At 31.7% G+C, this 21597-nt stretch overlaps 1 protein-coding gene across 4 annotated transcripts in view; it reads left to right on the top strand.

Annotated features, from left to right (window-relative positions):
* LOC142327332 (3'-5' RNA helicase YTHDC2-like) overlaps positions 1-21597 on the top strand; it is a 190436-nt gene that overhangs the window by 73750 nt on the left and 95089 nt on the right. For all 4 annotated transcript variants that reach the window (XM_075370291.1, XM_075370300.1, XM_075370273.1 and 1 more), the window contains 4 exons: positions 175-385; positions 1521-1670; positions 9960-10141; positions 14490-14686. In XM_075370291.1, the coding sequence (XP_075226406.1) occupies positions 175-385; positions 1521-1670; positions 9960-10141; positions 14490-14686 (740 nt within the window). The remainder of the gene's footprint in view (positions 1-174; positions 386-1520; positions 1671-9959; positions 10142-14489; positions 14687-21597) is intronic.

The raw sequence follows: 21597 nt of genomic DNA, 5'->3' as shown, positions 1-21597 counted from the left end.
ATGCACTTGTAAATTTTTTGTGAAAAATTTAATTTAAAGATTAAAAGGGAGAATTTCTCTTTCAAATCTTTGAGAACATTTTTTTCTTTTTTGAATGATTGTTTGTTATTTAAATTAGGGTTTAAATTTTGGTTTGTTCCAGTTCTATGTAATTATTTTAATTCCTTTTCACAGGACTGGGTTTATGACAAAGGAGATGATTAAGGTGAAAAGAGATTGGGATAAGAAGAAACAACAGAAAACAGAACTTGATAAGTGGGTTTCATCAATGGCAAATATGAGTCTTGATGATAAAAAAGGCTCTAATGTCAATAATTCAAATACCAGTTACCACAATTCATCAAGTATCCCAACTCCTATATTAGGACAGCATGCTGATAATTATGTAATTGATTATTGTTACTGTTTATGTGTTATAAATTTCCATAATTACATAATCTAATTTTATTTTTATTTTGGAAGCAAATTTAATTCTTATTTGTATACCACATTTTAGTGCTGACCTACCGGTGTTCTGTAACATTTTTTATGGCTTGGCAACCAGTTCTCAGCAGTGCAGATTAAGGGAATATTTGCCTAATCTGTCTGAAAATTAATTTCTTTTCTCAACTTTTAGAAAATTGTTATAACATTTATGACATCTTATTGTTATGATAAATTTAAATTGTTCTTCTAAGATATCATAAAACATATTATTTTTTAGGATGCTTTGTGCATTGCATTGGAGATCAGTAATTAAATTTTTTTATTCCAGTTATTGATACAAATATAATGATTTCATATGAGATCTATTATTTAATTCTTGTGTATTTTCTGCTGATGTGACATGTTTGAGTTAGTAGTTTTATTTTTAAATACTATATTTCTTAGTTTTTTAATAAGAACTGACCAGGAATTGGTCCATTGTGCAGAGAAAGGAGATAATTTTTGGATTTTATTGCTGATCTTTAAAAAACGTGAATGTATTATTTTAAACCTGAATTGAAGTAAAAGTCAATGCAATAATAACAAAAAAATTTATTTTCTCTGAAACTTGAATATTTATATGTTGATTTCTCATGTTCTTTAAATTTCCTTCCATGCCATAAACTGAAATTTTCAGGGCTTTTAGTCTTATATGAAGTAGTATTATAATAATAATAATAATAAAAATCAGTTCTGAGTTGGTTTGGTGACACTAATTTGTAAATTGTTCTTGGAAACATGTAAAGTCAGACATCAATTTTTATGTTGTATAATTAGTATTTGTAAGATGTAAAACTGTTTAGTTGTTTACATACTATCCAGCTTATTTCAGTACAATGCATAATGTAAATACAATGTTGTGGAATATCTAACAAATGTATTACATTGAATATTTTTACCTGCTGTCACTATCAGCTACTTGTAAAAATATCTGTAAGAGGTGATTTTGACTAGAATTTGGAAAAAACAAGTCTTTTATTTTAATACATTAAGTACACAGTTGATTTAAAAATGCTATTTTTGGATGTTCTGACATTTTTATTTTATGAATCTAGCAAACAGAAAAACCACTCCAGGAGTGGGTTATACAGGATATGGATACATATTTAGAACAGGCCTGGCTTAAAGGAGATGAAGAATCTGAACAAGCGTTTAAACAGCTACTGTGTTTGATTCGATCTGAGAATGTCTCTGTCGACTACCAGGTACATATGTTTTTCCATTATTAGTGGTTGTTTTATTATTCTTTTTTATACTAGTTAAATGGTTTGAAGCACATTTAATATTTTTTTAGATTGTAATATTTACAGTTGATTTATTTCTTTTACTTCTACTTATAGGCTGCTTTACCTTTGCAATTGTTTTACATCTGTGTGCATTACCTGTGTGGGGGAATATCATTTCTGTTTATGTTGAATATGATAAATTTTTCCATTAAACATTGATACTAAGATAAAATGCAAAGAAAGGCTAGAGAAATTTGAAATTTAAAAGATTGGCATGAAAAGATTGGAAGGATTGAATGATAGGTAGACTAATAAATAAAGAAGTAATAATGAGAGTAAGTGAGAATAAAAGCTTAATCAGAACAACTCAGAAAAGAGGATTCAACTGGTTAGAAGTATCTTGAGAGGAAAGAGGCTGATTAAAACAGTGTGTGACAAATGAATGAGGAAAAGATACGAAGAAGGAAAGATGAAAAAAGTGAAAATAATAGTCTATCTTAAACAAGCTTAAGAAGTAGTATTTTTTTTCTGTAAGGCTTGAATTTTTTTGTATTTGTTAGATGATAAAATTTTTAATTAATAAAAAGAACATTTTTTAAATATGAATAACAAGCTATATTTCATTTTTGTGTTGTAATAAAATTCTAGTAAAAAATTTAACTAGCAATTGTGGATTTATTCGTTTTATGTTTTTTATACAAAAAACTGTGTAATAATACATGTTTTTATTATTATATTTGAATATAAACTACTTACAGTATTATAATATCTGTATTCTTAAATTTACTTTGATTTCTAGTGCTTGTATCATTGGAAACTCGATTTACCAAAATTCAAAAGAACATGATTTTACTGTATTTTCTCAAATGTAAAATGTATGTCAGTTTTGGGTACCTATGTCTTGTGCATTTTAAACTAATAGATTTAGGGTTACTTTATGCTGGATGTATCACAAAGTTTTTTCGGGACTTTCATAATCTATTTTACTTGTGAATATAATGGAAAAAGGTCATATAAACATACGTTCTAAAGTTTTTTGTTTGTGAGTTACGGTTAGTGAAAAATTTCATTCATATTTAAGTTACTGCGGTTAAATGAGGTCGTACTGAAATTTCTTGGACATTAATTAAAGGGACTTAATGATTTCATACGGTTTTGACTGGAAAAAATTGAATAAAATAGGTTCCAGATCCATATCTGCAGTAGTTTTTGAAAAATCTGGAGTGAAAACTAATAAATTGGGGTAAAAAACCCAGCTTTTTATGTTTGACGTACAATAACTTTGTTAAAAGGTGATAAACAAATAAAACTTTCAAACAAAACTTAAAGGAATTTAATTCTGAACAAAATGTTGTAATTTGAATAAAACAAAGAAAAGTTAGAAAAATTCAAATTCTATTTAGAAACAGTACAGTAGACCAAAATGCATTATACTTACTAGTTTATAATAAATGTTCAAAAATGAGCCTACCATTTTCAACACATTTCTTGTCATGCTTCTGTACTGCTTTTTTTTGCTGTTTTTAGTTCTTCAGGGCTGTAATTAAGCTGCTCAGCTGCATCCATAATGTGGACAATTAATTCCTCACGAGAATTTATTTTTGTTGTTTTCAATATTTTTCATCCATCCTCAGACACAAAAGTGTAAAGATTTTAGATCAGGTGATTTGGTGGCCAGGAATGTGGACCTCCTACACCAATTCATTTCACAGGGAAATGATGATTTTAGTAAGTGGAAATGGCACAAGAAAAGTGGTGGAGGTGCACCATCGTGTTAGAAGTATACTCTGTTTCTCAGTGCTAGAGGAACATCTTCAAGCAGCTATGGCAATTCTTCTTGATGAAAGTACAAGTAGACTTCAGCATCTAAGTGGCGAAATAATATGAATGGTCCAAATGGCTGATTGTGAAGAAGGCCGCACCATGCATTAACTCTGTGCATTAAATCTGTGTTGCCTTCCACTGTTTCATGAGGATTTACTTGTGCCCGTGTATGCTCACTGTGTAAGTTGTTGGTGCTGTCTCGAGTGAAATATGTTTTGGTAAACAAAATATACTTGTAGAGTTGTCGATTTGCATTCAATCAGTTGCAGAACTCCAAGTGAAGCAGACCGTCTTCTGGGTGTAGATGTTGAACTGGCTGTTTATGATAAGGATAAAACTTGTTTTAAGTGTCCTCCTAACCATCGAATGCAAAACTCCAATTAGCTTAGAAAGACATAGTGTACTGATGCCTTGGCTGCATTGAACTGCATCAATAACAATTTCATCAATAACAGCATTGTGTTGGACAGATCGTTTATAGCTGGTACGGATACTAGGTAGTGAATCTGTTTCCTGAAGATTGGAAAAAGTCATGCTATTTGTTTTGGGATCTTGAATCCTGTGATTTGCACTAGCATTAACAACTGCAAACACCCAAAATGAGTACCATATCAGTATTTCTGTGTTATAAATAAGTAGGCGTTACTTCAATGGCAAACCAATCACTTTGAAACTAAAATTCACAGAAAACCTTTGCTAATGACAGCACATTTCATAGTACCCGATATACTTAACATACCTTACAGAATGATTTAAACACTAATACAGTATTGTGCATTGCTGATCAGCTGTTGTTATTTTATTGTTAATTTTGAAATAATAATTTTTCAAATAATTTATTGTATTTCTGTCATTAAAAAAAACATTATCTAAGTAATTTTTATTTATTTATTTTAATTTTATAATAATTGTGTAATTAATAGTTTAAAAAAAATTTAACAATAGTTTTTAACAGTAAATTTTGCTTTTACGAATTTTCACATTAGCAAAAAAGAATTTGATTTTTGTTTACACTAAATAAGTACAGGTGATTCAAAGAAACGGGAAATTTTGAAAGTTGTGTTGGTAGCCGTGGGCGATTGGTACCACTTGATAAGTGGCGCCAGCCTCTGTAACCTAACCTGCCATTTAGTTGTCATGAATCCTTGGAGTGGTGCGCAATGTGCATTTGCTATCAAAGCGTTTTACAAAAATAATGAGAGTGTGGAGGGAGCGCGTAGAGAATTTCGCCGTCATTTTAATCTGGGATGGCACGACCGTGTTCCATCAGCACATGCAATTAAAACATGGATATCTAATTTTGAGGAAACTGGTTCGGCAATGAAAAAGAAACCTCCAGGCCGTGAGCGAACCGTCCGTACACCACAGAATGTTCAAGCTTTACAAGATGCTGTCACACGAAGTCCACATCGGTCAATCCGTCGTCTCTCAGCATCTTTACAATTGCATAGTTCAAGTGTTCGAAGAATGTTAGTGAAGGACTTGCAATACCATCCATAGAAGTTGCAGATCGTCCAGGAACTGAAACCGAACGATGCAGTTGTGCGAGCACAGTTCTGTAATGTAATGCTTCAGAAGATAAATGATAACGAAGAGTTTGCTCACGAACTGTGGATGTCAGACGAAGCACATTTCCACCTCAGTGGATTTGCTTGTTAACAAGCAAAATTTCAGATACTGGCCACAAGAAAATCCTATGCAGCTATACCAGCGTCTGTTGCACAGCCAGAAAGTGACCGCGTGGTGTGCTATGTCATCTTACGGTGTTATAGGCCCTTATTTTTTTGAGGATGACAACGGTCTTGCGATTACAGTGATGTCGGCTCGTTACATAGCCATGCTTGAAACCTTTGTTGTGGAACAGCAAAAGAGATTTCCACCAATTCTTTAACACAGCCTGGTTTCAACAAGACGGAAAAACGCCACATACTGCACGAATATTGATGGCAGCTGTACCCCGATTGTTTGGACAACGTGTCATTTCACGAAATAGTGACATTAGATGGCCTCCCAGATCGCTTGATTTCTCAGCTTGCGATTACTTTTTGTGGCGTCACCTTAAAAGCAAACTGTTCCACAGTAGACCTGCTACAACGGAAGAACTGAAGGCAAAGATCCGAGAAGCAATTGCGGAAATTCCAGTTGAGATGTTACGTCAAACCATGAACAATCTAACGAAGAGACTTCGTGAGTGTTTACGTAGAAGAGGAGGTCACCTGGAAGATGTCATCTTTAAAAAATAAACTAAAATGTATGTATCCTAAAATGGCAACATTTCTACAATTACATGAAATAAAATTCATTTCCAAAAAAAATTTTTTTATTAAACGTTATTTAATTTTAAAAATTTCCCGTTTCTTTGAATCACCTGTATTTTTTGACAAATGTAGTAATGTATTGTTTCTAAATAAAATTAAAATCTTTCTAACTTTTCTTTGTTTTATTTAACATTTTGCTATGAATTAAATTCTCTACAAGTTTTATTTAACAGTTTTTTGTGTTTATTACCCATTTAACAAAGTTATTTTATTTCAAACATCAAAAAACAAGTTTTTTACCCAATTTATTGGTTTTCATCCCAGATTTCTCTAAAATTACTGCAGACATGGTTCTGGGTCGTATTTTGATTTTTCAGGTCAAAAACTGTAAGAAATCACTAATTCTGCCCCTTATTTAACATCCTAAAAATTTCAGTATGAGGTCATACTGAAATTTTTCACTGGGGTAGCTGAAATCCAATTGAAGTTTTTCATTAGCCATAATGCAAATGAAGCAATTTAGGACATATATTTTTATGAACATTTTCCATTATTTTCACGAGTAGAATAGGTGAGAAAGGCCTGGGAGAATTTTGTGATACATAATTATGAGAAAATAACTTGTGGTAGGTGATCATCATATGGCAAGTGAGTTTACTGCATAGTAAACTTGGGAATATAACTTTTTTGGCACTAGTGTCAACTGGCTGGTTGATATTTTCTTGGTACATACATATAGGAAGTTGGTTCAAATGTATACAACCATATTTTTTGGAAAGTACGTTGTTAGTTGTCTACCAGCCTTCTCTTGTTAATTACTGCTTTGATCTTTGTCAGTACAATTAAAAGAACACAAATCTGGTTATTTTGCAAAATGAATTTTATGGTATTATAAACAGCATGAATCCTGATATTAGTCTATATAGACAGCTCTAGAAATGCTAATTCTGTTGGTTGTGGTTTTGTGGTTGGCAACAGAATGTACATGTTTGGCTTTCCCAGCATCACCAGTATTTTTATTACAGAACTGTACGCCATTAATAAGGCCTTATATTTGGTTAACTCAAAATTTCGATCTATCTTGTTTGCTCAGATTCCATGAGTGCCTTACAGATAATTAGTTACATATACTTCAGATACCCTGTTGTTTTTGAGATTCAATGTGTCATTTTGCAAATGACTAGACATAATGCAACAGTGAGCTTCTGCTGGATCCTCAGCCATGCAGGAATTTCAGGTAATGAGCACAGAGACAGTGTGGCAAAAGAGGCTTATTTTCAGCCTCCTTTTACCAGTTGCGTTGCTTTTAACAATCTTGTCTGTTTCCTGAAGAGGCTAATTCTTGATGAGTGGGAAAGTAAGTGGGATGCTACCATGAACAATAAACTTTGCCCTTTTAAGAACACTGTTTCACTATGGAGCTTCTCATACAGAAATAACCGTCAGGAGGCGGTTATTATCTGCTGTTTGTGAATTTGGCACATTAGGCTCACTCAACTGATGCACTAGTTTGTGCTTGCTGTGACTACCAACTAACAGCACTCCATATCTTTGTGGATTATATCTGTTATGCGCCATTGCGTTGCAAGTTTAAACTAGTGGCTGACATGCAAACTATTCTAGGGGATAGTGAAGTGTTATTTTCAGTTTCACGATTTCTTACGGCCATATGTTTTTATTCAAATATATAAATTATTGTAGTGTGTTCCAAATATTCTTGCCATTTGCTGCAATGTACATAGCATGAATATTCTTTTGAGATATATAATGTGATATATCTTTGTGTTGTTATTTAGCTTTTAGCAAGTATTACAAGCTTTTTACTTTGAAGATGTATTTCTGCATTCTGGGTTATTAAGTTTTTAATTAATTTTTAAATGTCCAGTTTTTTAACATTTCTTTTGTCAACAGACATATCATGTTTGGGTGATGATAGCACGAAAGTGTTTTTTGCCCTGAAAAAAAAGCAAGCAGTCATTCTGTGTGTTAGTGTAGAGGGAAGATGCCCACTGTCCACCTTGTGATGATTCCGGTTACCCCCCCCCCCATTCCTAGCCATGATGGGCTTTAACAGGAGGGGATATGTTAAACAATGATAATGCTTTGAATTCTGCTAAAAGTTTGATGATAACCAAATCAAAGAAATTTTTAAGTTTAAGAAGATATTTGGAAGTGAAGCTGTGGAGTTATACATATTAAAAGACTAAATGGAGAATTAAATGTAATTATATAACCATTTTTAAAATTGTTGAACTTAAAGTTGAGACTGACTAGTGTACGATAGACCATCAATAAGTTAAAATTCAAATGTCGTTAACATTGTGTTTGACATTGGAAATTTTGGTTGACTATCCAAGAAATTTCAAATAACATTGGTATTGTACAATTGATTTTAATGTATGATTTTTGATTGTGCCAAAGAAGAAATTTGTGCCAAACAAATTTTGCTTGAGCAGCAAGAGGTTCATTTTGTTGTTGTATAAGCCATAATAGAGCATGCCAATGATGATCCTAACTAAATTAAGACGATGAAAACTAGTGATGAATCTTGAATGTATGTGTACAACCCAGAAACCAAAGTTCAGTTGGCTTAATTGAAGTTACTGTCATCCTTAAGAAAGCGAGACAGGTGTGGAGTGAAGTGAAAGTTTTGCTGACTATTTTCTGCTACCATGGAGTTGTGCTTGAATATCTTCCAAAAGGCCATTCTGTTAGCAGTCATTACTATATGAAGGCTCTGAAGGACCTGTGGGAATCGTGAATGTTGTGGTTGTAGTATGATATTTCATCCACCCATTCATCATGTCAAATCCAGGATTTCTTGATGAAGTGCAATATTTCTCAGGCTCCTTTTTATTTTTGGTTGTTTCCCAGGCTGGGATGGTGTTGAAAGGAGCTGGTTTGATGGCTTTATGTAACAGCACAGCTAATACTTTTTGAACAGACCTTGTACTAAGAACATTCATATAAGTCTCAATAAATACAAGTTATGACACAGAAACAAGTGACTAGGAATGGTAGTTATCATTCACATTATTCTCTTCAGATTTGAATGAGGGGAACTAACAGTTTTAATCAGTGCATAAAAAGTACTGAAAAAACAAAGAAATTGAAAAAAAAAACAATATCTGCTAAAGGTTTCATACTATTATATTTTAATGTACTATTATTAAACAACTAAAACAGTTTTTAATTTTTATTAAATTTTTTCTTTTGATAATCAGGGATGAAAAAATGAACATGTTTAACTGAGCTTGACTACAACATTGTCTTAATAATTGTCCTCATGAAAAATTTGATGATTAAGCCTGTTAGTTTATAAAAAAAAAACATTCCAGAAATAACTGAGTATCTGGTTAACCTTCACTACTCAGTTTCTTTTTAGCCCCCTTCATTTCTTTTAGGTAGGAGGCTAGAGCGCATTGGCAACACCGTGTCTCAAACACTATTCATTAGTAAAGTAAGGTATATATCACAAGACGCTTTTTCATTAAATTACTTTAGGTTAAGATTTTCAATTTTATAATTTCAGTAAATATCTACTCATTTGTGCTAATGACAATATTTTCCATCAATTTTCCTGAGATGACAGTTTGCCTTTACAAAGGGTTTTTTGGAGTTAAAATTTAACTTTTACATCATGATATTTGCTACATTTTATTCATTATGTGTGTATTATATATTATTTTTAATATTAGTATAATTCTTATTTGTCAGCCAAAAAAGGCAGCAAATGAATTTTATTTTGGTCTCCGAGTAAAGTGAAAATTTTAATGATGTTTTTTTCTATACAGTGGTTTTTCCCTGTAATTACATTTAAAGCTGTACAATTAAGAGAGTGATACAGCCAAGTAATATGCCTTAGTTAATATGTATTATCAGAAATTTGATCATTATTGAAGTAAAGTGTATAGGTGAATGTGTGATTGTGTGTTTAATAAATTTTAATTGGAAATTTTTTCTTTGGTGTTAAGAAATTTATTTATGAAAGTAACATTTTACAACGCTAGTTTTTTACCAAATAATGTGTGATATTTTGAGATTTTTGTTCTAAATTACACATAGACAAAGTTATAGATTTAAAGATTTATTAATCCTGAATAAAGTCCTCTCTTATTATTTTTATTATGTTTTTACTGATGTGGTTGATAGTGTTAATCTAATTTTTGTGCTATTTTGTTTACAGCATACTAATACTGGTGTCACTCCTCTTATGGTAGCTGCTGGCAGAGGTCGTATTGATTTTGTTGATCAACTATTGACGCTTGGAGCATCATTAACTATTGAAGCTAGTAATAATTTTACTGCTTTAAAGTTTGCTGCTATAATGAAACGAGATAATGTAGTTGACCTATTAAACGCTTATATGTATGTATTAATTTTGAATTTTTTTTTTCATTCTAATATTCTTATTTTCTTTATAATTATGCACTGTGATTTTAACTTGAATATTTATTAGTGATTAAGTTAGCAATTTGTTTTGTGAAAATTATAGAGTGAGTAGATTAAAAATGGATAAATGCAATAGGTGCTAATTCCTTATTTACTAAATAAATACTTCAACATTGATGTTTCCAATCAATACTTGAATGGGGTGCTGATAAAGAAGAGTATAATCTCATAGAAAATATAATTGGAGGCAACATTTCATGCATACCTGGTAACATCTTATGCAAGCAATAATTAATAGTGAAGGAAGGTAAACAAATTTTGAACAATGATTGCAAATTTTTCCCATTTCCAACTATACTAAACAAGATATTCACTTGATTTTGACTTACAAATACTCTTCAGATAAATATCTAAAAACCATTTCTTGTTTTTTTCACATTTTTGCCATTTTACGCGATCACTATTGAATTAGTCTTTATGAGATTTGGTAACATTGTGATGGTAATTTATGTTTATGTGATGGTAATCTGATTACGAATTTTGTGAGTGAAGCCACGACTGGAAATCTAAAAACCAATTAGTGGGTCCTTTACTGACCAAAATGTTGCTCTGAAGAAATTACTATAAACTGATAGTTTTTATAAGTTGAACAGTCTTTAATTTTTATTTATCATTTTATTGGGTGAAGCTGCGATGTGGGTGCTAGTTGTAAAACTAGCATGCTTTGACATGTATAATATTCTATAAATTGATGAAAATTTGTACATATGTTTTTCTTATGGTGTAAGTGCACACTAAGAAAGAATTTTTTGAAATTCAGAATTTAAAGGGTTAAAAAAGGGAGTAACAGTGAAATTACTACTTTTTAATTTCTCGGTAACAAATGAAGTTATCAATTTGAGTTTTGGTGTGTAATTTTCATGTAAATATATAAAAGCCAATGGTTTTTAGATACACCACAGCAATGGTGAACTTTTCAGTGCTACATTCTAAATCGACCCTTATCAGAGCCATATATATTTAAGCATTGGGCAACAATTTGTTATTTAAATCCTTTTATCAGGATGTAATGAAAATCTAAAAGCACTACTTTTTATTAAATCATTTTTATTTATAAATAAGTAAGTTTGCTATTAAAAAAATATTGTGGGTGAAGTTGCGATGGCGTAACTCTCTCTCTCTCTATATATATATATATATCTCTTTTTTTTTTTGTAATGGATAAAAGTAAGACTAATATTATTGTTAGAATATTATTGAGGGGATTCGAGGAAAAAAAAATTAATTAATAATAAATGTATTGTTACGCTGATTAAATTATTAAATATACTGATTTATTGATTCAGTAAAAATAAATTATAGTAAAAAGAAGTTAAATTTTAGAAGAAAAAATTAAACTACGATCTTTAATATTGAAAATAGGAAAAATTCTTAAGTTTGAAATTTAAAACAGATAAATTAAAAAAAAAAAAAATAGGTGACTAAACCCTTGGTGGTTGAGAGGATAGTTCTGCTCCTAGAATTGTGGTAATGCTAGTGCTGAAATTATACTTGTGAAAGTAAGTTTTTGATAAAAAATATAATTGTATCAATTGAATAATAATGTCAGGCTGCAGATGTCATCCTGGTAGCTGCCAGTTGATGTCCATCAAGAATAATGGTAGAGTGGTACAGGTGGAAGGTCCTTTGGTGGTCTTGGATACCTTCACTGCTTCTTGTCAGAAAATAGAGAGTACAAAAGATAATTGAATTTTTATGATGTATGTACTCTATATTTTTTTTGTGGATTACTAAATGTGAAGTGTGATTAAAATATACTTAAAAAAGCAAGTTAAAAAATAAGGTTACTAAATGAAAAAGAAAAAAAAATACAATAAGTCTCTTTGCCAAGTGCAAATTAAGTTTAAAGCCAGTGTTACCAGTGTTCTTCTGAGTATTGGTACTTGTTTCTGCAAGGAAAGAGGTGTTGGTAGCCAATTCTTCTTCTTCTTTCTCTTCAGAAAATTCAGTATCTGTATCAAACATTGCCGCACTTGCATCTAAATTTTGGAGTGATAAAATGTTATTAATGTCAGTTTCTTCATCAAATTCTAACTTCTTCCACTTCCTCTGCACATTCTTCTTCTTTTCATTTTTTGTTGCTTCTTTTCCTTTTTTTTCTTTTTCTTTATCTGGATCTACTACAACATCTGAAGATGAAATACTTTTCCCTGGTGGCACATGAATCTTTTTTTTTTTTACGCCCCTTTTTTTCTTGGGGTTTGGATACTTCTCTTCATATTTTTAATTCATTTGTAAATGTGTCACTAACACAAGTGGTTAGAGTGGCCAAACTTTTCTCAAGAGTGGTAGAAGGAAGTCTTGATGTAACCTGGTGTTTGTCAAGAAGTACTATGCCTGTCTTACAGAATTCGAACTCTAAGTTTTGTTTCATGGCTGGTTCCATTTCATTCATAAGTTGTTTCAGAAGTCCAGGTAAATCATCCTTTGGAATATTTGTACATTTACTGCCAGAACGGGACTTCTTCCATTCATCTAGTATATTTCTCTATTTATCTTTAAACTTTTAATTACAATCTCTTTGCTTAGTTTTAGTGTCAATTAGTTATTGAAATAGTTACCAGTATTAATAATTCAGTAGACATTCGAAGCTGCACGGAAAGTTTGACAAAGTTTTCAATAAGTTAAAACTTTTAGTTTCTCTTCAATGAACTGTGGCAGTAACACAGAGTGAGGCAGAGCTTTGTTGAGTGACCACTAGGTTGCAGAACGTTTCAGACTATCAGATTGTGCCATTGCAAGTTCCTGTTACTTCCGAGCTTGGTGATAGGTTTAAAACCAAATAAAGATGGAGTGTCCCCACTAGTCACAAAGTCACTCCCCACAAATCTGTTTTTTAAGTTCACATGGATGTGTGACTTAATTTGTTGGCATAAACTGATTTATTTTTGTTATTATAGGCTGAAATTATTTTAAAATGGTAAGGGTTCTAAAAAATTCCTGTTTTTTAAAAAAATAATCATTGATATTTTTTAATAAAAGGGAAATTTCTAATTTATGACAGTGAATCATCACTGCTGTTTTAATTAAGTAACCTTCATTGTGCTGGTTGATTTTCTCTTTCCTTTTTTTTAGATAAAATAATAATTAACAATTTTATTTCAAAATATTTAATCTAAAAGTGTATTGCTGTTATATCACCTCAGGCATAATCATGCAGTTCGTTATCTAATTTAAAAGTAGAACAACTGCTTAAGTTATAGTTATCGAGAGATTACTACAAAACCTTCAAAAATCAGCTCCAAAAATATAAACTCCCAACCCTACTAATAAAGAATGAAAACTGTAAACTGGCCAATAATAATAAAGACAACGCAGACATCCTAGCTAAATATTTCAACAAACTGCTAAATTGCAAAGAACAAATAGAATTCCTAAACTTCAACACAAACACCCCAGTAACAACACCACCAGAAAACATCAACCCTCCCACAATAAAAGAGGTTTACCAAGCACTGGGTAAGATGAAGAATTACAAAGAAGTGGGAGAAAATCAGACTTTTGTAGATATCTGGAAACATGCAGGAAGGTCAACAAAAATTGCCCTTTATCAACAGCTTGTCATCATCTAAATCAAAGAAGAAGTACTAGAACACTGGATGACAGCCTTCATCCATCCTTTTTGTCTCCTTTTTTGGACAAAAAATTATTATTATTATTTCTTAAATATTTTATAATATGGTTATTTGGTTTGTAAACTTTTTTGTATTTATTTTTATCATAAATATCAGTAATTTTTTCTATTATTTTATTTGTATAACTATTCTAAGAAAGAATTATTAACCTCTTTGTTATTTTCTTGTTGCAGTTGTGTAAAATTATAATGGTACTTAATTCTGTGCTTTCTGTATATATTTTCTATAACCCCAATATCAAAACCATTAAATACTGCTATTTGTTTATTATATTTATTTTCTTCTTAAGTTTGTTATTACTAATATTATATATATATATATATATATATATATATATATATATATATATATTTTTATATTGTATTTCTATACTGGTTAAAATGTTCCCATGCAAAGAATTTACTGTTAAATATTTTTTACTTAGACAACAGAATACTTCCATTATAAATAACATAAAACAGTTTTTTGTTTTTGTAAATCCTGCAAACTATGTGAACATAAAATAAAGAAGTCTTCCAATGAATAATTACATTATATTAAATATTTTTTGATAATACAAAATCCAGCAATATTGCTTTCTGTACATATCTGCATGAAGTTTACCAATATGTAGTTTAATATTGTTTCAGGATAATGTTTCTGTGTAAAGTTACTGAAACTTTTCCAGCAGGTCACACCAGTAGTGGTGTTGGGGTAAATGTTCAGTTATCTGAAGAGGATAGTCAACTATTGGAGATATACAAAAAATGTTTTAACAATGAAGAAAATATTAATTGTGATCTTATAATATCAATAATTAATGAAATACAGTCTTCTAACAAAAAAGGTTATCTGCTATGGACATTTATATATTTAAGTACATATACAGTAGTGTGCAAATTAATTTGAACACGGATGTTATTTAATAAAAAGTAACTTTGTTTAGAGAAAAATATCATACTTGTATATCTTATAAATATCTAGTCACTAATATATCCTCCTTTATTCTTAACCACTTCAAGTACACGATTTCGTGTCAATTTCAACAAGTATACTACATTTTTTTCATCTCTTCATCATGAAACCTTACCAATATAATTGCTTTAATGAGGTCAATTTTGTGGTTTGGTTCATTTTTTAGAGTCGTTTTTTGACTATTACCCAAAGATTTTCTTGGGTTTAAGTCTGGGGAGTTGCCTGGCCACTGTAGCACTTGAGTGTTTCATTCTATGAAATTTTTTCTCCTTTTTTGGCCGTATGGCATTGCATCAAATCTTGTTGGAACACTCAGTTTCCTTGTGGGAATTAGTTTTGAAGTTGTTTTACAGCCCTTTCTTTCAGAATCTTGCAATATTCATCACTTTTCAACATACTATTTACTGGAAGTAATGAAGAAGGGCCTTCAAATGTGAACAAAAACAATTTTTCCAGTGATGTTTGACTGATTGTTGTAAATGAAGCGAAGATGTATTTTCATCTGATGCTTTTCTAATGTATGAAATTATTTGCCCCCTCAACATAAAAATGTAACCCATAGGAAACAGAGCATTTTTCTAGTCTTCTTTGATCCAGTTAGCGTGTGATTCGGCCCACAATAGCATCTTTTTGCACATTGTTGGTGTTAAAAGCTGCTTTTTAGCTGGGCAATGAGCTTTCTGTCCAGCTGCAAGCCGGCATCTAACAGTTGTCACATGTAAATGTATTCTACTGGCTGCTAATTCTCAATTTAAGTCCACAGCAGATAATTTTGGATCAAGTTTACTTTTTCTCACTAATAACTGATACTGTATTGGAGTAGTTTTTCTTTTGCGGCCACATTTGCCTTTCGTTTGAAATGAAAAGGAACAAGTCTCTTTAAATTGTTTTAAAATAGCATTCACTGTCCCTTGTCTAACACCATACTCAGAAACTATTTGTCATTATGTCATATTGGTATGCTCAGAAAGAGAAACAATTCTTGATTGCTTTCTTGGATATCCATTATTATACATTCAGGACAGAGAACAGAAAATATGATTTTGTAATAAAAAATGAAATAAACTTTCATGAAACACTATTTATAACCTGAAAATTGCCAAATAATCAAAAAACAATAACCTCACGTTACACAGACAACTTAAAGAATGGGTGTGGTCAAGCAGTGTAGCCACAATAAAGAAGTAAACAAAAAATCTCCTGTGTTCGGATTAATTTGCATACTACTGTATATATATATATATATATATATATCATTTTGTAATTTTTCTCATCTATGTAAGTAGGATAGATGTTATTGTTTAAATCAAACTTCATTTTAATGCGGGTTTTTGATAATTAATGAAAAATCTGTTGAATTTAAATTGTTATAATGTTTACACTGATAAGTATCTTTATTGCTTACTTTGGGTATGTTGGCATGCTCTATGCTGATGTGCAATAATGTAGATATATTTTGTAACTTTGTAATCATCTCAGTTTCCATTATAAGTTTCATGGGATGCTATTATCTTGAAAATGTGTATGTAATTTTGGGAAGTGACTTGCGACTCATGTCAGTCACTGACAAGAGTTATTACATTCACTGACATAACTGTTACAGTTATGGCATTTAATGTACGTTAAGGGTTACATCAATCTCTTTTATATAACATATTTGATTGTTCAGAATAAAGCAGGAATCTTTTCTTGCTTTGACTATATGGTATTCTATTGCTATCTCTTATATATGCAATTATTATTAAATGGAAACTTTGCTTCCTTTCAATTCTAAAAACAAGAAATTAGAAGGGTAATAAATACAATAATTTATAGCACTGTTAAAATTGCATAGTCTTTAATTAATAGAAATCCTCTTGTTTGTTAGATGTTTTCTGAATAAGTATGGTTTTAATGAAACCATTCTCCTATAGGTAGTTACAGTGATTTAACATAAATTGGGTTTAAAGGTTTAAAAGTTTATCATAATTTGAAGTAAAAAAATCACTATTAATTATTCTGGCTTCAGAATTTGTTAGTTTTGAACTTCTTTTGCTTTAGGTTGATTTAAAAGAGGTTAAGTGTTATGAAATAATTTATTGCAATTTATTATTGAAGTTATTTTCCATGTTAAAGGTGCGATTTGTTTGATCACTATCCTCAACTGTTTCCTTCTTGGCAATCCCAAAAGATTAGTGATGGAGTTATTTAACAAAAAGAAATTTGTTTTTTTTCTAAAGCTATTATATCACCTTATTAGTATTATTTTTAATAGTATAACATTATACATGTTTTTAAATATATGTTGACTGGAATAAAATGTTCAGTATTTAAATAAAATTAGGGTTCAAATACAGCAGAGATATATATTGAGATAGAAGAACAATTGGAAACATTTACAGGATCTAAACAGCAACAGTAATAATTGAAGAACATAAGAAAGAAGCTGTAATAAGAAAGGGAGTCCGACAAGGATGTTCCCTATACCCGTTACTTTTTAATCTTTACATAGAACCAGCAGTTAATGATGTTAAAGAACAATTTAGATTCAGAGTAACAGTACAAGGTGAAAAGTTAAAGATGCTACGATTTGCTGATGATATAGTAATTCTAGCTGAGAGTAAAAAGGATTTAGAAGAAACAAGAATGGCATGGATGAAGTCCTACGCAAGAACTACCGCATGAAAATAAACAAGAACAAAACAAAAGTAATGAAATGTAGTAGAAATAACAAAGATGGACCACTGAATGTGAAAATAGGAGGAGATAAGATTATGGAAGTAGGAGAATTTTGTTATTTGGGAAGTAGAATTACTAAAGATGGACGAAGCAGGAGCGATATAAAATGCCGAATAGCACAAGCTAAACGAGCCTTCAGTAAGAAATATAATTTGTTTACATCAAAAATTAATTTAAATGTCAGGAAAATCTTTTTGAAAGTGTATGTTTGGAGTGTCGCTTTATATGGAAGTGAAACTTGGACAATCGGAGTATCTGAGAAGAAAAGATTAGAAGCTTTTGAAATATGGTGCTATAAGAGAATGTTAAAAATCAAATGGGTGGATAAAGTGACAAATGAAAAGGTGTTACAGCAAATAGATGAAGAAAGAAGCATTTGGAAAAAATATAGCTAAAAGAAGAGATAGACTTATAGGCCACATATTAAGGCATCCTGGAATAGTCACTTTAATATTGGAGGGACAGGTAGAAGGAAAAAATTGTGTAGGCAGGCAATGTTTGGAATATGTAAAACAAATTGTTAGGGTTATAGGATGAAGGGGGTATACCGAAATGAAACGACTAGCACTAGATAGGGAATCTTGGAGAGCTGCATCAAACCAGTCAAATGACTGAAGACAAAAAAAATATATGTTTCTGAAATATATACCCCACATGATTCAAAAAAGACTTCGCAACTTTAAAAGCATATAAAAATTTATTGAGATAACTTACAGATTCAGTTGAGGTCTGTCTCATTTCATAAAAAAACACGTCAAATTTGTCACCCAACATTCACTTTGGTTCAATATGGCTTACATTTCAAATGTGACATATATCTCATCTGTAGTTGATTTCATTCCAGACTGTAGCCAGCAAGTTGGGCGGTACATCTGCCACTTGGCATTAATTTGAAGTCTTAGCTCAACTAGATCAGCAGGCAAAGGAGGTACATAAACCTGATCTTTAATAAAACCCCACAAGAAAAATCTAGTAGGGTCAAATCTGGTAGCAAGGTGGCCATGTAATTGGACCTTCACAACCAATCCACTGACCTGGGAATCGAGTATTAAAAAAATCTTGGACTTCTAGGCAGTACTGAAGTAGTGCCTCGTCTTGCTGATAGTAATGGCATCCATCTTGGTCATCATCGTCTAACTGAGGAATCAGAAAATTTTGAAGTATGTTCACCTTAGGGCTGTCTCAAATGTGCAGAGTTTCATGAGGGCTTTTGCTACCCCATATTCAGCAGTTATGGATGGATATTCACCTTGCCACTAATGTGAAAGTTGATTCATTACTAAAAAATTACCACAGCAGTATTTCCACACAAAACTGCAGCTGAGCAACTTTGTCATCATCTATAATGTGTTGAACCATGGTTAGTTTGTGTAGCTTCAAGTGCAATCATGTATGTAACATGCACCAAACAGTTGTTTTTGGAATGCCAGTGTCATGTGACATGTCAACTTGATTTCTTTGGACTACTTGCAAAACTTTTTCTGAGTTGTTCCACAGCAACTTCAGGGTAGTTGGGCATCCTGGTAATTTTTTTTATTTAACAGCACAACCTGTCTCAATGAGGGTTTGGTGCCAAGAGTATGCTTACTAGGAGGCTCCCTACTCTCCTATGAAACTCTCTATGAGACTAAATTTATTGAACTAAAGTTGCTGACAGCAAATCATGAAACCAAAACACACAGCGAGCATGTTCCACACAGGTAAATATACGCATTTTTAACAACACTGGTGGTCGAGTTTCGTACTAATGAACTATGCGAGTCAAAACTTGATGTGTTTTTCTATGAAATGAGATCTCAGCTGAATCACCTGTTAAATTTGTTGCAGTTTAATACATTACTTTACATATTTTTTATCATTTATTTTATTGAGAAGGATGATATTCTTTAGGTGATGTTGATTGAGAGATTAGGAGGTGGCTCTTACCCTAAGAACATCACCAAACCTACAACAGGATGAGCAAGAAGTATTTCCATCTGTTGTGCAATGAATTTTAACCAAATTCCTAACAAAGGAAGAGGTCCAGCCATTGGAATTTCTCAGAGATTATATGACCAGTTCAGGTGATTCACTCTTTTATAATGCCTTTTTTCTGGCATAAAATATTCTCTGATGGATGGAGAAAGTTGAAAATGAGAGCTGAGCCACAGTCACCACTCCAGGTGGAATCTCACTGACAAGAACATTTATATAGTTCAAAATCTTTTGGAGGCTTCTCATCTTGTTACTTGTGAAATAGCTGTTCAACTTAGTCAGTTACGGCAGTAACTGAAAAATCATTCATGATTTACAACAGTATCATCTCATTGGTCCCATGATTTCTCCCTAAGGATCAAGAAATGTTCATCTTGACAACTGTGGATAGACTATGAATCATTACAAATTACAGAAAAGTAACCTTTTTTGACTGCATTATTACCTGTGATTAACTTAACCTGTGATTAACATTCACAAATGTTTTTAATAAACATTTGGTTCAATTAACTGTATGTATGCAGGGAAAGTCTTGGCTTCTGTGTTCTTGGATTCAAAAGGTCTCTTTCTTCAGAAATTTTTCAATGAACAGAGAACAATTAATTAGCCAGACTATGACATTACCTATTTCATATTTGATCAGGTTAAGACTGTTTATAGAACCAAAAGACAACCCATTAATGATGCATCTTGCTCAATGACAACACTAGGCCTTACCTGGTAAACCAAATATATAAAAAATTGAATCAAGTGTTCTGGATTCCAATGAAACTCCACCCTACAGCCAAACCCATCACCTTGTGATTTCCACATGTTTGAACAAGTGAAAAAGACATTGGGAGAAGAGCATTACACAGATGAACAGGGAAGACGTTCATATGCAATTGGCTTACATCACCCTTCTCCTCTTTTTACAGTGAAGACTTCTTAAACGTCTATTTAAGTAGGAAAAATGTGTTTCCAAATTGTGATTATGAAGAAAAATTAAGTAATTTTTTGTACTTTTAATTTGCCCCAATAAAATTAAAAATATAAGTTCTCTTTTGTAAAGTAAAATTTTCTAAAATAAACACAGGATTTAATTTCAGAAAGAAACATCTCTTTTATTTATTAGTTGACAAAGCTATTACATTTTTTGAAAAGGTAAATATTGCTATTAAATGAGGAATGGGATATCTAGCAAATTTCCTCTGCGATGTACTTAACACTAAGTGCCATTGATAATCTTTGAATCTCTGCTTTCAAATTCAGGAATCATTCTTATGCAGCACAAACTTTGGATTTAATGAACTCCCAGAGGAAAAAATTGTACAATGTCAGTGGTCAATTAACTTAGCTGTTGGGTGAGAATGTAATGGAAGTCACCCATTAAATTCCTGGTGCAAGAAGTGGATTGTTTCACATACCAAATACAAGAGTTATCCTGAAAATGATTTATATTTTGCTGTTGTGTGTGAAAGAGTGGGTGTACTGATGCCATTTTGGTACTTGTTGCTACCTGATTCAGTATGCATTGAGCTACCCACCGGGTTGGTCTAGCGGTGAACTCGTCATTGCAAATCAACTGACTTTGAAGTTGAGAGTTCTAAGGTTCAAATCCTAGTAAAGGCATACTTTTATACAAATTTGAATACTAGATCATGGATACCTGTGTTCTTTAGTGGTGGGTTTCAGTTAACCACACATCTCAGAAATGGTCAACCTGAGAACTGTACAAGATTACACTTCATTTACATTCATACATATCATCCTCATTCATCCTCTGAGGTAATACTTTATCGTGGTTCCGGAGGCTATTACACTTTATTTACATTCATACATATCATCCTCAGAGGTAATACTTTATGGTGGTTCTGGAGGCTAAACAGAAAAAGAAAGTACATATTGAGGTGTGCTATGTGAAGGACTGTGACATGTCTTGTTGAGTTTTTACAAATTTTTTAATGTGTGCCACAATAGAAAATCCTGCCAGTTGTGGAGCAAGGTCTTTTATTTGTCTAATTTCAGCAAAAACCTACAGACCGATTGAGATTTATTGGGATCTATAAGATGTTTATGGGAAAGATGTAATGAGAAAAGGTGTAGTTGAGG

This window comes from Lycorma delicatula, chromosome 1 (assembly GCF_047948215.1).
Source record: "Lycorma delicatula isolate Av1 chromosome 1, ASM4794821v1, whole genome shotgun sequence".
Lineage (NCBI taxonomy): Eukaryota > Metazoa > Arthropoda > Insecta > Hemiptera > Fulgoridae > Lycorma > Lycorma delicatula.
This window is presented reverse-complemented; position numbering and strand designations above follow the sequence as displayed.